The following is an 18,271-nucleotide window of genomic DNA, read 5'->3' as shown; positions in this document are numbered from 1 at the left end:
AAATCTGCTTTGTACCAATGACTTAGTTCACAACATGGAATTATCAGATACAGATTTAAAAATGCAAGAAAGCTACCAACAAAACTGGTTGATTTTGATGGGGAAAAAAGAACATTACAAATAATAAATGGAAGCAGATATGTAAATACAATTTAGAAAAGCTCTCTTTGAGATACGCTGCAACAATATACATATTTTTAATTCTTATAAAATATTAGTCAGCATTGTTCAGAAAGAAATTATTTATAAAAAAAAAATCATTAATCATTCCAATGAGACACATTTCAAAGTTAAAAGTGTAACAGTCAAATTTCAATCCTATTAAGAGTTATCTTCCAGCGTAATTTTTAAGAGAAAATTTCAACAAAGTCAGGAATATTTAATGAATTAATACAATCTACTGAAATAAAGATCTTCTGGATGTACATATTGACAAATTACCATATCTACCTGCTTATTCTCTCATTTAAGAGAATATGGAGAGGATGAAATTATTCATGAACTAAGTTTTGTTGCATGAATCAATGTTGATTATATAATTTCATAAAAAGATGTATCTGTCTATGCATTCACTGAAGTCATAGTTTAAGTGATAAAACTCAGTATCACAATTGCTTCATCTTTCTGGCCTTACTTCTTTAGAAGGTGGGCAAACTCAATAGGAGACCTGTTCCCTATAGTATAAGTTGGTTTTTTATGAATATAGTAATGATGGACTAGATTTCCCCAGTTTAATTTCTTTAATTAAACCTAGAGATGTTGTCATTTAAGTGACATTTACATTTTTTGGGGGGATGTTGATATTTAAAATACATTTAAATTCTTTCCTTCTTCCTCTTGTTTTTCTCCTAGGGTGGGTGCAAATATACAGTTTTCCTGTGAAGATAATTATGTGCTGCAAGGTTCTAAGAGCATCACTTGTCAGAGAGTGACAGACACCTTGGCTGCCTGGAGTGACCACAGGCCAATTTGCAGAGGTAGGTGCTATTCTTTGGAAATTTTCCTGACTTTTGGAAGGGTAATTTATAATTTCTGCTTAGAAGTGTAATGAAATAATGTTCAGAATAAAACAAAAACCACCCATATATTATATATGTATGTATGTGTATTAGGGAGCTAATTTCCTTTTAATAGTTTTCATTTCACTTCATCTTCTTTTTGTCATGTTAAACAGATTTAAAGTAGAACTATTTAATTAGGTTTAGGTTAAACTTTTCTAATTAAATTCCTAAATAGGAGGTCCTGAAAATCACATTGAGTTCCTGTTGGTCCCAGAGATTTACATAGTCCTCATTCTTCGATAAATTCCCTTCTGTTTCACCTATTTCCTAAACCTTACAAATAACCCTAACTTTCTGATTTCTTTTCTAAATCTTTTCTCATTATGGTCTGAACCAATGAGTAAGTTCCTCCCCCTGCTTTTCACAAGAAGAGGGGAAGTTGTCTTTTTGTTTGTTTGCATGTTTTCGATTGCAGTCTACTGCCTGTAATAAAAAAAAATAAAAATTAAAAAAATAATTACCAAAAAGCACAGAAAAACAAGTAAATTTTTTCAAAGTACTCCAGAACTAAGTACAGAACTTTTCCTTTATCTCAGTAGGAAAATTAATTTGGGTTGCACATTTAGATTGTACGTGTTAATGAAAGTCTTAACCCTAGAAATGTGTTTGCTTTATGTCCTGCTACGAGACATTTTAGCCTGTAGAGGCACAGGAAAACCACCACCATTAATTACAAAGAGCAACAAAAAAATGATTCATGCAAATTATTTTATATAATTTTTTTGTCATTTTGAGGTAGATCACAGAGGTCTTGTACTCACAAAATCTTATGATGAATGCCAGTTGCCTGGGCATCAAATGATAGATTGTGGAAATAAGGATTTACAATGTCTAGACCTAAACTTTTGCTTGTTCAAGAAAGAACTGAAGCATAATCTCATTTACCTAAAACTCACATACATATATAAAAAGTTTTTGCTACCTAGTTATTTCATAATACCAAAAGAAAAATATGTTTTCCTGTTGCCACAATAGATTTTTCAACTTGTATAATTACATATGTGATATACTTTTCAATTATGTGTTCTTCATTAAAGAATGTAAACAATTGTGGTATGTTGACCACAGCCACCAGCTAAACATCCACCCAGCCACTCACTCACTCACCCCCAGTGAGATGGGGGAGAGAACTGGCAGAGCAAAAGCTGAAAACTCATGGGTAGATGTTAAAGCAGTTTAACAATGTACATGCAACCAAAGCAAAATAAGGATTTTATTCATTGCTTCCTATTACTGGGCCTTTTTTTAGATATTTAGCCATTTCCTGGAAAGCAGGGCCTCAGCAAAAATGATGGTTGCTTGGGAAAATGACCATGACTGTGTTGGCTTCCTCCTCCATTCCCTAAGCTGTTACCACTGACCATGTTGTCATATGGTACAGGATATCCCTTTGATCAGTAGGCATCAGCTGTCCTAGCTGTGTCCCCTCCCAACTTCTTGTGCACCCACAGCCTACTTGCTGTTGAGATCATGTGAGAAATAGAGAAGGCCTTCATGTTGTGCAAGCACAGCTCAGCAATAGCCAAAACACTGCCGTTATCAACACTATTATAATTACAAATCTAAACCTCAGCTCCACACAAGCTTCTATGAAGAAAGTTAACTCCATTCCAGTCAGACCTAATAAAAAAGATCTACAAAGACAACTTCTGGATGAATTATTACAAGCTGTATGCAACATGGGTAATATTACATAGGCATATCTATGTAAGACTGGACAATATAAAACATAGTAAAAAGAAATAAAAGTCGTATCTCCTACTCTTTCCAGAGCAGCAAACCAACTATGAATCATAAGTGTCTCAAACTCAGTGTCTCTTGAACTCAGTGTATTTAAATGAAAAATCTAAATATACCCTCTCAATATTTGGTTTCACACTACTACAGAATAACATGTCCACACAACTCCATTCTTGTTTGTTGGGGTGGTTTTTTAATCTCTTGAATTTATTCCTGCTTGATAATACATTGCAGAAATGAGCTGAAGTAATCTATGAATGGTAAAAGTAATACTCATCAGAAAGGGGCTATTTGCTGCTGAATTATATGTGTTATTCCTAGTATTTGCTGTTCCTTCAAATTTATTATCTGCAAATGTCTCTATTATGCTTTACTCCCTCCAGTAAACTAACAAAATAGGATAAATTAGTCCTATACTTCCATTACAATTTCATTTTTAAAAACAAGTTACATTACTTGAACATTCTTCCAAAACTGGAGCTAATTTTTCACAGCAGTCAGGGGTCAAGGGCTCAAGTCAGCCAGTCTCTATAGATGATTTTTTTTTTTTCCTAAACGCAGATTAACATTGTTTAGGCTGAATGGTGTATAGTCCTGGTTCAGCATTACAATGTTGCATGAGATGAATGCTTGTGGATGGTGGGAAGTGAAAGACTTGAGTTTTATTTGTAGTCTATATTATTTCCAATCCCTTTATTGACCTTCAAGATGCCAGTATTTGCGGTGTCCATACCAAGCATTTAATAATAAAATAGACAATACAAAGAAATGTTTATCACACTTTCTAAATGAAGATCAACTTAAAGTGGAAGAGGTGATAAACTACATGCAACTAGTATAGGCTTAATGACTTCAAGCCTATGAAACTTTTCTTTCTAATTATATTTCAGCTGGTATAAAAAGCTAAGACACCACAAAAGTTCAAGTTTAGGTTAAGGATATACTGTTACATAAACATTGTGATACATGTGTTTTTTCTCCTCAGCTATGGAGGAGTCATGGAGGAGAGCACATACTGGCCTTTCTTACATTCATACAAGGAAGGCTTCCTCCATCCACTTGAGGGCAGTAAACTTCTCTCTAAACAGAATATTGACGTGATGTTTCTGATAAATTAATTTACATAAAGAATAAAGTAATGTAAATGTTGGGCTGATTAACTGAAAAGTGCTGTTTTCCTTCCGCTTTAGGTAATTTTTCAGGATTTTCTTGCCTGACTCAACTCTATCCAGCTGAAACCAGGACGCTTCTTCAAAGCAGATTGTTATAGATTATATTAGCATAATAGTACTTTCACAGCAAGTTGTTATTAATCCTATGGCAATTTTATAATGTTTATTATCAAAAGAGCAACCAATCAAAAGCAATCTGATTTGTTTTGTCGTTTTAGCTAGAACATGTGGTTCTAATTTACGTGGACCAAGTGGGATTATTACATCACCAAATTATCCAGTTCAGTATGAAGACAACGCACACTGTGTGTGGGTCATTACAACAACTGATCCAGAAAAGGTATGCTTTTCTGTTTGTCTCAGTTCAAACTGTAGGATTTTGGATTTAGGATTATTACATACATATTTGTACAAGTGCATGAACACATGCAAGTGTGTATGCTCATTTAAATACAAATATGACCACAGTAGAGATGTTAAGAAAATACATTGGGCACTAGAAAAAAAAACCCATAGATTAGTAATATCTGTGAAAATGTCCATTCAGAGTAATAGTTCTCAAATAATTTTCCAAGTTATAAGTACATTTTCCAATGAAATAGATAAATTAATATTCAAAATCACACATTACTAAATGAGTTGATACTGGATTTCTCAAGTTGTATCTTCACACTTCAGCATTGTTGAGTCTTAGCGTAAAAACCTAACAAACTTTGTGTGATGTTGTTAGGTGTTTTCAATCTCCTGTTTTCCAGTAATGATTCTAAATACATAACTATGAATAATTAATCATAAAAAGTAGTCATAATGAAGTATTCTTATTACACTGCAGTGTACTGAGATGCATTTTTACTTGTGTTTCTGTAAAATCAATTTATTTCCTCAATAAAGGGCAGAAACCTTCCTACCTCTAGGGAAAAAAAAAAATAAGCAAAGAAATCTTTCACTTATATTTTACTTTTCTCTAGCAAAATACTGAATAAATGAGTTACAATAACTTGAAGAATGTACAATGTGTATGTACTTTTGTAATTATAAAACACATATCTCCTATGCAGGTTTTTGGAAGACTGTACTCCTGACAACTTTAATATAGTTAGGAAAAAAATGTTTAACTTTATCTCACCATGGTTCCTTTATTCAGAACTGCTCTATTAATTTTATTTAATTTTTTAATTTTCTCCCTTTACTTTTCAAGAATTTGAATTAAGCATTGTTTTTGCATATTTATAATAAAATGATGATAATAATCTCCTTGCTGATGCAAGAAAGTTTAACCATAATCCTACATAAATTGGTACTGACTGTGCAGTGTATTATTAAACTGTACAGTGCATGTTCTATATGGTGGTTCAGACTTGTGAAAAACACTAAACCTCCATCTGCTACAATAACATGGAAGTTCTGTTCATTCTATACGTTACATCTTTCTCAATGGCTTTAGGATTTTAGTAGTGCAAAGCTTAATGACATTGTTGTAGATTAATTTACCACTTTGTTCACTGGACTCAAAAAGGCACTCAAATACTATTTTTGCGGCAGGTTGATAGTAGATCAGTCACAAGAGTACACTGAAGGAGTTACACACCCAGACAGATCAATTCTTTTGTTTTGTTCAAAATGAAGGGGTATGAGTACAAGGCTTGGAGCTTTCAGCCAGAAAAAGGTTCACATTATTACAGCCAGCTGGGTGGAAGGTAAAGAGGTACACTGACAGACATATTGATAATCACAGTGTAAGAAAAAGAGGTGGAGCTTTACGTCTTTCAGTGCTGTACAGGATGGGCAATAGGGAATTGTCTTTTTATTAATCTTGGATTTTTCTTGCAGCGCAACAAAAGAAGATTAGTTTCTTAACTGCATGTATTATGGAAAGATGGGTATTTGCTTTAGGATCTTGATGGTTGTGAATGTGGAGTTTTAAAATAAAACATGTTTAAGGTTTACAGTATCCTCAAGTTGCTTTCACATACAGTCTGCATCATCTTTATCAGTATGTATCAATACAAATCTGATATTGGAACTTCTATCCCCAAATAACTGAATCTAGAGTAAACACATATACTTTGGCATAATAAAAGGCATGAAGGAAAATGCTTTTTCTTTACAGACTATCTGGCTGGAATGGAACCTTTTTCCTACTTCTTTCTAATGAAAAATATTTTGCTAGCATTTTTAAACCTGTGAACTTTAAAAAATCAATTATAAAAATAATTTTCAGGTTTCCCCCCCAAAAGGGAATTTATTTTAAGATGTGCTGAAAGTTGTGCTTTTTTCATCCCTCACTCTTGTTGGAGTTATGATTGACAGAACTCTTGAGTATTGAACTGTGTATTGAAGGTCTGATTTCAAGATTAGATTGAGAAGCCTGCTCTTTTGCCTGTCAGATTTGAAAACATTTATTGTAATGCTTAGAGTCCATGTTTCATTTTCTTTTCCAAGAAGGTAGACAGTTCGTGACATGTTGTTACTGTGTATCTAAATTAGTTTTGACTTACTGTAGCAGTGAATTTGTGTCAATTTCATCAGCTTAGTTTACGCATAGCATTTTACCAGAAAAGATGTTTCCTCTTAACATAACATTCAGTGAACTTTAAACAAGATAATCTAGTTAAAGTGGCCTTGCACAAAGCATGGAACATAATGGTCTGGAATATTTTAAAGTATAAATGGGAAAAAAAAAAAAAAAAAAAAAGATTGATAACATTTTCCAAATATTGCATTCTGATGCTGTTGGGGGGAGATTTTTCATGTCAATTCAAAATGAAAACAAATTTCATTTCTTCAACAAATTCATTTGGGGACAGTAGTATAATTCCATTTTTAACCAACAATATCAAGATCATTGTTAGTTTATTAACCAACCATGTCAAGATTGTTTATTTACCTTTTTCTGAACAACACAAAAACCTAGATTAATCTTGGTTCTTCTCCTGTTCAGAGGTATTTCCATTAAAGTTCCTTTTATTTTTAAGAATTGATTTTCTTCCCTTAACATTTAGTTGTTTCCTCTGGGTCCCACTATTGTAGCTTCTGATCAGCATCCTACCAAGTTAATTATTAGACTTTTAGTACTTGCAAATACAACTTTATGGTCCTCCTCTGACACTTTGTCAAGTACATGCTGTAATTCTTGGTAACTCTACATTGTTTTAGTTGTTCTGTTATGCAGTTTCACAACTTTTAGAGTCAGTTACTTTGATTGTTCTTCTGAGATCTTACTGATCTATTGTCTTTATCTCTTTCTTGCTGTTGGTATAAACTTTTCAGTATGTTCTAAGCATGCATCTATCCCTTGCTGTTTCAATTCTTTCTCCAGGCTGTGTTTTTCTTCATAACACTTACTGCTTTGGATTTCCTGCTGCTTTTGCTATTTTATGGCAACATTACTGGATGCAAAAGTTTCAGTTTTCAGCTCCAGTGTCTACAGGAGGGCAAGGTTTGGTGGTGTTTCAGCAATGATACCTAGTTTTGCACAATTCTTTCCTGACTGATTGTGGATTGTAGATTTGCCATGGGCTGCAATAGTTCTAAGTGTAATGACCTGGTAAATAAAAACTGTGTTCCAATTACAGGTTTTTTTCTGAGGAATTTACTTTCTCCACAGTACAAAGCATAGATATTAATTATTTGTTTGGGCCTAACAACTTCCTCCTTCTTTACAAAAAAGGTACTCACTGCAGTTGCCATAATTGAAGACACTGGAATTTATTAGAGGGAAGGTGGGAAACTTAACGTAGAGTTTTATAGAGCTGAACATTCAGGTTTTTGTATAAAGTTGGATGATACCTTAATATGTTATCATCAAATGGTATTTCTGATTTATTGTCTCTCAAAGCACATAGCTGGGAAACTTCAGGAGAACATGCTTACTCAAGAAAACTTTTCCCAGTTCACAGCTAGGGAATCCACATACTGTTAAGACTGAATTTAAGATCATTTCTTTTAAGATAAATCTTTCTTGCAATATGCTCTAAAAACGCAGTCTTAGTAAGTAGCATATCATAATATGCAGGTTTATTTCAATGAGGTTATATTCATGGATTTGTTCAAAGTTTATGGTAACTCAGATGTGATCTGTTAGTGCCATCCCAATTTCCCTGTTCCATGTAAGTAGCTTATGCATGTATTATAATATGTAATGGATTCAGAACCTTTGTTTCAATAGACAGGTTTGCTCCAATTAGATGTCATTATTGTATTCTGTTGCTTAATATTAGGGTGTTTTTTTAGAAAGTGCCTCCATAAATAGCCTGCTTTTTCAAAGCTTCATTACAGACAGGGCTCCCCTCCTTTGGAGTTGCTGATCAGACCATCCTGCCATGAGTAATAGGATGTTTGTCAGCGTGTCTCACATCTACAGCACCTGCAGTCTTACCACTGCACTCTGACTGGGGAGGAAAGCTCTTACTGAACACCGTATCTCACCCTTACTAAAGATTACCAGGGCACTGCCACAGTAGTGATGTATATCTGTAGAACTTATCCTCTATCTCTGTACCACAGATTGTTGAGTTGCAGAGATCTTGATCACAAAAAATATGTAGATGTAAGAATGACTTTCACTAAACTACAGTGTATTCTTGCCAGTGTACAGGCACGTGCTCGTGATTTGCTCAATTATTATTTCATAAGTCTCAAGACACATTTAATAGAGTTGTATGGTTTAAACCTGGCCAGCACCTAAGCCCCACGCAGCTGCTTGCCCACTCCCCCCATGGTGGGATAGGGAAGAGGATTAGAAGAGTAAAAGTTAGAAAACTCATGGGTTGAGATAAAGACAGTTTAATATGTAAAGAAAAAGCCACACACACAAGCAAAGCAAAACAAGGAATTCATTCACTACTTCCCATTGGCAGGAGGTGTTCAGCCCTCTCCAGGAAAGCAGGGGTGTATCACGTGTAATGGTTACTTGGGAAGACAAACACCAAAATGCAGAATGTTCCCCCCTCCTTCTTCTTCCCCCAGTTTATATATACCCAACATGACATCATATGGTATGGATTATCCCTTTGGCTCGTTCAGGTCAGCTGTCCTGGCTGTGTCCCCTCCCCATTCCCATGCCCCTCCAGCCCTCTTGCTGGCAGGGCCTGAGAAAATGAAAAGTCCTTGACTTAGTAGAAACATTCCCAAGCGACAACCAAAACCATACGTGTGCTGTCAACATTGTTCTCACACCAAATCCAAAACACAGCTCTACAGCAGCTACTAAGAAGTAAATTAACTCTGTCCCAGCCAAAACCAGGACAAGAGTGAAGGAAAAGATCACTGTGAATTTAGAAATTACTCATTTGTACATCCTGTGCCTTGTAGATCATACAAATACGCTAAGAACTTGAAATTATGATTTCTTATGGTGTGTTGAAAATTAAAGCAGACTTTTGTATTTTCTTTTTTCTTTTGCACAGTATTAAAACTTTATTTTGTGCCAAATGTAAATGTGCATATTTTAATTTAAATTTGAATGTCTTTATTTTTCATGTGTGGAACAGTGTCTTTAATTTTATGGGGACATAACATCACTTACAAAGGATTCACACAGTTTAGAGTTAAAATTATTTAGGTCTTAGGTATGAAACAAACAAGTACTGGTTAAGTTCCCTCTTGCTTTGAAGTAGGCTCATGTATTATGAAATAACTAAAGCAATTATATGAGAAAGCTGTTATTGCAATATAAGGTTGAGATTTTCAACTTCTAGTGTCCTAAAACCTTGTATAAGACTTCCAGGGTAGCCTTGATTCTCTGTAGTCTTAAGCACATTTCAAAAACAAACAAAAGACTCTGTATATTTTAATATAACGTGGAAAATGTACTTATAAGCCTACTGGAAAAATCCTGTTATATATAACTCACTACAGTATAAGTACATCCTCAATTTGAATTTAAATACATAAATTGTAACACAGAATTCTATATACACACAACTGACATTAGAAAAAATACATATATTGTACAAAAGCAAGCACAGGGTTTTTTTTAGGAATATCTTTGTGCTTTCTGCGTTTTGTGTATACTTATTAGAGCATTGTGATTTTTGTTAATAATGCTCGTATTTCTACCTTCCAAGACATCATGTGAATAAGATGTAGTAATATAGCTTCTATACAGTAATTTCTTAGTAAGTTGACTGAAGCTTTATTGGATGATACTGTAACACAAATAGAGCTTGAATAGAAGACTCAGTTCTGGCACTGCAGACATTTAGGATGAAATTTGATTTGCACATATGGGTGCTACATGTCTAAATTCCAATTATACTTGACACAAATCTGTCAAACAGTTAGTAGAGTCAAAACAGTGCTTCATCTCATCCTACTCATTCTCCCACTATACTTGGCACTATTGAGGCCATACCTTGAATACAGTGTTCATTCTGGGGCCTCTCACTCCCAGGGAGATGTAGAGCATGTCCAGAGAAGGGCAACAAAGCTGGTGAATGGTCTGGAGAGCAAGTCTTATGAGAGGCAGCTGAAGGGACTGGGGTTGTTTAGTCTGGAGAGAAGGAGGCTCAGGGGTGACCTTGTTGCTCTCTACAGCTACCTGAAAGGAGGTCATAGGCAGGTGGGGTAGGTCTCTTCTCCCAGATAGCAAGTGACAGGACAAGAGGAAATGGCCTCAAGTTACACCAGGGGAGGTTTAGATCGGATATGAGGAAAAACTTGTTCACAGAAAGGCTCGCCAAGCATTGGAACAGGCTGCCCAGAGGCGTGGTGGAGTCACCATTCTTGGGGGTGTTTAACATAATGTGTGGATGCAGTTCTTAGGGACATGGTTTAGTGATGTACTTGGCAGTCCTGGGTTAATGATTGGACTTCATGATCTGAAAGGTCTTTTCCAACATCATTGATTCTATGATTCTAAAGCAGTCCACTAGAGACTGATCAGCTAAATCACTGTTTGGCTTTTGTTCACTCTCACCTGATCAGAACTAAAAGGGATTTAGACATTTTTCATTGCAGCATGCAGTGTTTAGTATATATGCAGCTTTGTGGAAGACAGTATTGTAGTCTAGATGAGGGACATGTCTCACATTGAATGGGAAGGGTCCCGTAATAGCCATATGTTGAGTGAAAAAGCACAACTTTCAAGTAGGGGTATACCAGACTTAGCTAAAAATAAGTGTCAAAAAATTTTATCCCCTACATTAATACATCTATTTTTAGTGTGAGCCTTTAGTGAAACTGATGCATGCAAATGAAAACTGCCTTATATATTGAGTTTAGATGTCTCATTTGTGCATGTATTACAAGAAGTTTTGACTCTTGCTGCCTTAAAGATTGTTGGAGGTAGTAATGGAAGAGGGATACCTGGGATCAGTACTTGTCTCATGATGAAAGGATCCAAGCACATATTTTCTGCAGCACAGAAAAGTACTGTATTTTCTGTTTGTTGGGAAAGCTAACTAAAGAAGTACTCTTAATGCTTCTGTAATTATTTCTTGTGGTATTTGCTTGATTTTTCTCAGATGATTTCTAACATCAAATGCAGAAACACATCCAACTCTTAAGGTTTTCCATTCTAAGGCAATTACTGCAAATACAGGCTGACAGTTAGATTCCTTGTTGCTTACTTTCCCTCTGACCTTCTTTCTTCCATCCATAGGAGACTAACTACTGAGCCTTATCTGTGCTCAGTATCTCAGATTTGCTTTCAGGACATCAGTTATGTTTACTCGACTGAGATTTAGATGTGGGGTATGAATTTTATGAGCCTCGGATGGATCTAAATATGACGTACTGAGATGGAAATGGCAATTTAGAGGGGGAGGGGAAAGTAGAAATTTTCAAAAGAAACGATAGAAGCATAAACATGAAGGAATGGAAAAACTGAAAGAAACTTAGCAGTAAATTTGCTGTGATATTGTCTTTGATTTTACAATAAAACCATGTTTCAGAAAGACAGCTGGAATATATTGGCTGATAATGCAATGCTTGACAAACAAAAGATTCAGCCTCCAAACAAAGTGAATGTGTTAGAATGCAGCAATGTTTTAATTGGCAAGAATAAGCCATGTATATTTGGCTTAATTAAAACTATTAAAAAACAAAAAAACCTCAAAACCTTCAAAGTTTTCAAGACAATTTTGTTAAATACAAATTTATGACATTTTAGAAATTCTAATGCTTCTCTCTGTTCATGTTCTAATACGAAGCCAAAGAAAAAGAAAAGAGTTTTCCCTTTCAAAAGATGGCAATATGTAATATTTTCACTGTGATATGTTTGTTCTGTATCTTCATGGGTAAGAATTATACAAAACCATTATTGTAACTATTTTATGTAATACTTACTGCAGTGAAAGTGATGTGGATTTGCCTTTCTCATAGATACACTTCTCCTGCCTGGATGGCTGTTAAACTTTTTGTTATTTTAGCTTATATCTTGAAAACATAAACAAGCTATTCCTCTTTGAATTTGTTTTGTTTTTTGGGGGTTTTGGGATTGTTTTTATAGGTAAAACAATTCCCTACTCAAAAAGTACAAAAAGCCCAGAACTGTATAACATGTACATGTAACTATTTGTTTTTCAGTTGCCAGAGGTTGTCTTTAAAAGTTAAAAAGCGAAACCACAAAAAATAACAACTACAGCGACTACACTTTCATCATTGGCATGTATTGTTATCCAACCACTCTCATATATGTATTTCTCTTCTTCCTGAAAGTAGAATTGTTGCCTCCAGCTTTTTTCTTAGAGGAACTTAACTACTGTGAGTGCACTTAGAATTCCTCCATCATTTCCTTCCTCCACTATGTTTTTTGTCCTTTCATATTCCTTTGCCTCAGTTTCTTCTTTTTTGTTGTTTTGATACTCTGATTTCCATCAACATATTTCTTTTCTCTTTTAGCTTTAACCCTTTCTTCTTTTTCTTTTTTATGTATTTTCAGAAAGGAAAAGATTCATATACAAAATTCAAATACAGAATCCTAATGTTTTTCATGGTTTAAATGGATTTCAAAAACCAATAAATGAATGGTCAACTGAATTTTTAACTTTTTTTTTTTTTTAACCAGAAGAAAACACTAAGTTTTTATACATAGTTTCTTAATGCACTTACAATACCATTCAGCCTAAGAATGTACCATTTCTGTAGTGACATATTATTCCACAAAAAAAACCCCAAACATTTAATTTCTTCATATTGGAAAGACTTCAGTCAACTTTACTAAATGGAGAATCAGACTTCTTGAGCCATAGGTGAATATCCATTAAATATGTCTAAATATATGACACTTTCTTAAGTAGTATTTATCCACATATTATAGAAGATAAATAAACATGTTTGTTATTACTCTTACACATGCGTTCTTACACAGAGACACATAAACTACTGAATGTTTTACTTACAGAATCCAAAACATATTAATATAGCAATATCAACTCATTAATATCTTCTCATTTAATTCAAGATAGTTCCTGGCAGGAAAAACTCATAACAGAGAATGCATCATATAAGAACATTCTGACTCTGTGTTAATAAATAAATAATAATAATAATTAAAATAATCTACAATTAAATTGCCATATACTTTTCTTATCTTGGTTGTTCTACAATTTAGTTGCCAGTTCCCTTGATAGAGAAATATCTGGCTTACTCAATAATACATTGTCAAGTATATAAATCTAAGATATCCAAGTTTATGTGTAGATGTTTTTTCCCTGGAGGTTGAATGTGTCTGCAACTATCGATAGTATATCATACCTGATAATGTCCTTGGATGTTGTCTTTGTTTGTATACCCTTTCCCCCCCACCCCCGTTTATTTTTTTCTTCATTTATCAGATATTCTACATAAGTTATCTTTGTGTAGACCCTGTGCAACCTCATGGCATTAATAATGGGAATAACATAAACCCATATTTACTGCACAAGAAGACAAGTACTTCAGAATGATTTAAGCATCCACAGTTCTGGTTTACCTCACAGAGCATGTTATTTGCTTTGCCTTGAAACATAGGTGGTCAGAGTTTCTTTGTGTGTGATGCTTATCGTTTATCTTCTCTTTGAATCTTTTCTTGGCTACCTTTTCTTTTGGGAAAATGCCAGCTGATAACTTACAAGCAAATAATAGGAAATTCTAAGAAATTCGTAGATGGCAAAGTAAAGTGTGTGTGTTTATATAGGAAAAATATAATAAGATTAATTTTGAAATTATTAGTATTTTCTGAAAAGTATTACAATTCCTTTCAATTTTCTTCAGCAATATTAAAGATTTGGTGTTTGGCATCCCATCAAATAGAGGCCTCCAGTTATTTACGTAACAAATTAATGTCAGCACTTCATTCAATTAACTTATTTTTGTGTATTACTGAACAGGAGCTTCATATTATTACTGAACAGGAGCTTCATATTATAAGTAAAGAGCCATTGTGGAGAATAATAAATGCAGGACCAAATCATCACACATACGTTAAGATGTGCAAATCTCAGATTTCCGGAGGGTGATGTTAAAGGGGAAGAATAGAAGTAATTCTGCTTATTGGAAGTTTTACTTAGTATAAGGAATATGATAGGGTTTGCAGTAAGTTATAGAATAAAAAGGTTTTCAAAGTGTTGTGGAAAAAAATGGCACTGGGACTAATTTGATAGCTGGGATCCAGCATAGGAAAAATAAGCTCCAAGGGTGTATATACTATGTGGCCTATATTAACTTCTCCATAATTTAATGCATTTAAGTGCACTGCCGAAATTAGTTTTACTTCTTTAGGATCTTTCCGTCTTCAGACTAAACACCTCAAAAAGCATTGTAGCCTGTTTAAGATCAAATTTTCCTCTTGCCTTTCATTAAGTAATGAAAAGACGGAATGATCAACAATGAACTTCTGTATGTAAACATTTGTATATATTTCTTTGCAATATGAAGGATTACTAATGTCTAATACAGAAATGTGTATTTTTTTTTTTAATGTAAATTAAATACTTTGGTTGGAGCTGTTTAGAAATTTAACACATTTAAAGCTACTTTGAAGTAAATAGAGACAAAAAATTAAATCCTAAAGTGTGATCTCAGGAAGAATCAAGGTAAGTATTAATAGACCAGCTGTATATTGTAAAAAGGGATTAGCATAGATTAGCATGCAGATTTGTCAGATACTTGATCCAAGAAAGATGTGGATAGAATTGAAGCATGTTACAGAAAAAAAAGAATGGTTCAGCAGTTGGTGAATTGTATTCATTTATTCATTTGTAAAAATAGTTAAGAAGCACCATCACAAACAGCCAAAACTAAGATGATGATCCTTCCTATGCTTAACTCAAATTGGCTTACTTTAGCATGTGAACATTGACAATATGACTAGTTCCGCAGTACAGATAACAGACTCTACACAACCTTTTAGCCATAGCTTTTGAATTAGCAGACAGTCTTTAAGTCCTGTTGAAGACTATCATGAACATTTGGGTCTACATCAGTCAGTCTGTCACATGTCTATGTGCGAGTCATTTTTTAAAAATGTTTCTTAATAATTAAACATTGCAACAATATGCAGAGCAAAAGTTTAACTAGCCTTTTAAAATGTGGCCCTATTTGCTTCCAAGAATATTGCCAAAAAACTTTCATAAGTGAGAATAGGTTTTACACATGCTTAATGCTCACCTGTTATACTAGAAAATAACATCAAGTGCTTGCTTATTTCTCTGTCTGTATGCAGAATTTGACTTGCATAAACGACCAGTGTTTTCAGTAGGAAGTAACTTATTCATAGATTTTATTTTTTTTTATTTTTTTTTTCATTCCTTACATTTTCCAGTGTTCTTATGAGATAGGACATGCAATGAAATGCTGAGTTTGGTTACCTGTCTCATCTTTGTATTCAGTGGAAGAATGGTTTAGACAGAGCTTGTCAGATTGGCCAGCCCTTTTTCATGCAGCAATCATCTCAACATTTTACTCTTCATTTATTTAATAGGTAACTGTTATCCCTGTTCAAAGCTCACTGAAAAGGATACAAGTGAAGAGGCTGCAAAATAATACATATGTCCTTTTGTAAACAGACCAGTGCAGAGTGCTGGCTGGAGGGCAGGGAACCTCACAGTTTTCTGCACTGTTACATTGTCTTCATGATGGATTTGAGCACTATAAACCAGAGTTCGTGAAACAGCGATTAATCACAGTCAAAGGAAGAGCAGTTTCACAAAACCAGAGGAGAGTACATTCCTATCATAAACGCAAGGAAAGCAAAAGAAATAATAATGCTGCAGGTTTGCTTCCTTTTCCTTGCCTACATTTAGGCTTTTTTTGCCAATTAAACATGTGCTGCTTATATTTTTTTTTTTTTCCCAATAAAAGAGAATTATGCCTTAAACTGAATAGTTAGTCTCTCTGTAGCCTTTTCAATTATAAGTATTGCTATTTCATTTTCCCATTTCTAGGACAAAGCAGATGTTTTGATAACTGGGCAGCAGAAGCTCCCCTTCCAAATTTTTAAAGTGTGATGACCCTGAGTGGATTTCATACATTAGACGTGGCCCAAGACAGAATATACTTGCAACACTGCAGAACTTCTGCCTGTGCTACGAATCATTGTGGCTACTCCTTCCTGTTTTACTATGCACTAGATCCATATATACACAAATATATTCATTCTTCCCCCCTCCCCCCTTAATCCAAACTTCATCTTTGGAAGCAATAAGTGAAATAGAATAAAATAGTTTAGATAAATATGACCAGGAACCTTTTCATTTAATTACACCATCATGCATATCGGGAGGAGCTATAGTCTGTCTCTGTGGAAAAAAATACTGCATGATTAGTCAGACTCCTGGAAATAATGTAAGAACAAAATTAAAAAAAATAAATTTGGCAGTTATCATTAAGAAATCTCAGTGTGATTCTATGCTAAATACAGTTCTTGTTTTCTGCCTGTTTATTACGACATGAAGAGAAACTGGTGATTATTTGGCTAAATTAAATGCTAGTGTTATTTCCCCTCCAGCTGAATTTCAGTAAATTTATATGTAAAAACAAAACTGTATTCAAAAATATTCCAACACTTTTTGGAAAATTTTGTTTTCCCAGTGTTTAATATATTTCAGAGAGAAATGTACTGTTTCCACTTGAGTGCATCATGTAGTGTTTAAAGATTATATACATAAATATATTTTTACAAGTCCTCCTAGTTATTGAAACACTTAATCACATCAATATAATAACCTTCTTACAATTTACTGCAATTTTCTTATGATGTAAAGTTATATGTAATGGAGAAATCCAAAATGATATATGAAACTTGTCATCTGATTAAATTATCATCTAAAGAGAACCTGACTTTGATCAAATAAAACAGTTCCAAGATTAGATCTTAACTTATTCAAGATCATACACTGGATCACTTCTTTACTAATTGCAGTCTATTTTCTTTCACCTTGCATTTAATGGACTTTACTGGTTTAGAGAAGAAAAAAGGGCTATTTTATTATTTTTAACATTTTTTAATGTTTTTTATCAATTGTAATTGCCCCATGTAATGTAAACCCCATGTGTTTCCCAGCTTATTTTAAGAGCTCTGTGAGTGTTTATGTTCACAGGCTTTAATCAATGTTGAAATCAGAAAACATACACTTTTGGTCTTCAGGGGGCATCGTGATGCTAACAGTATGGCTCATCCTCTTCTTGGTTACCAGTTGTAAACTGTTTAAAGGGTTAATGTATCTACATGAAGCTTTAACACATTTCTGCTCTCAGAGGTCATCTCTTTGCCCCTTTCATTGTGTCCCAGAGCTATAGTAACTCCTGTATTAGATTAATGGAATCAGATGTGAGTTCAGAGCTGTGTAGTAATTCAGCTGATGCATGTGCCCATAGCGGGAACCACAGGAAGAGCTCCCATATTAAGGGGGTGTTGGTGAAGAAGCTTGTTTTCCTGAACATAGAAAGGCATTTAATTTCTTCCAATTGTTTTGCTAAGAAATAGGAAAATGAAGCCTAAACCATTGCAGGTAGTTTACTTTCCAAACAGTTAAATCACGAGGGCGTCATCATGCCTTTTGAGTTTTTCATGCCTTTCAAAAAAGGAATCATCTGTTAAGATGATCCTTTCCTTTCCAGATGGCAGGTAAGTAGGATGAGATTTCCCAGCATGATTTTCCCCCTCTTCAAAATAGGTGGTAACTTTCATCGTTATGACAAAAGGAAATATTAACCTAGTGAAGAGTTTAGTAAGTTATCTATTAAAAAATCACTGAGACATAATTTACTACCTAATCTTTCTGAAGTATGTATAAGCAAATATATCACCTGTGCACCATGGTAGAGCATTCAGAATTGACGTGAGGCTTAAACAGAGGCTTCACTGAAGGAATA

At 34.2% G+C, this 18,271-nt stretch overlaps 1 protein-coding gene across 1 annotated transcript in view; it reads left to right on the top strand.

Moving 5' to 3' along the window:
- The window catches only part of CSMD1 (CUB and Sushi multiple domains 1), a 1,203,943-nt gene that overhangs the window by 791,060 nt on the left and 394,612 nt on the right, over positions 1-18,271 (top strand). Inside the window, exons 9-10 of the mRNA XM_013299736.3 lie at positions 853-977; positions 4,192-4,313. Coding sequence (XP_013155190.2) covers positions 853-977; positions 4,192-4,313 — 247 coding nt within the window. The remainder of the gene's footprint in view (positions 1-852; positions 978-4,191; positions 4,314-18,271) is intronic.

The sequence above is a fragment of the Falco peregrinus genome, chromosome 7 (assembly GCF_023634155.1).
Source record: "Falco peregrinus isolate bFalPer1 chromosome 7, bFalPer1.pri, whole genome shotgun sequence".
In the NCBI taxonomy this organism is placed as follows: domain Eukaryota; kingdom Metazoa; phylum Chordata; class Aves; order Falconiformes; family Falconidae; genus Falco; species Falco peregrinus.
Note: the sequence above shows the minus strand (reverse complement) of the source record. Positions and strands in the feature narration are given on the sequence as shown.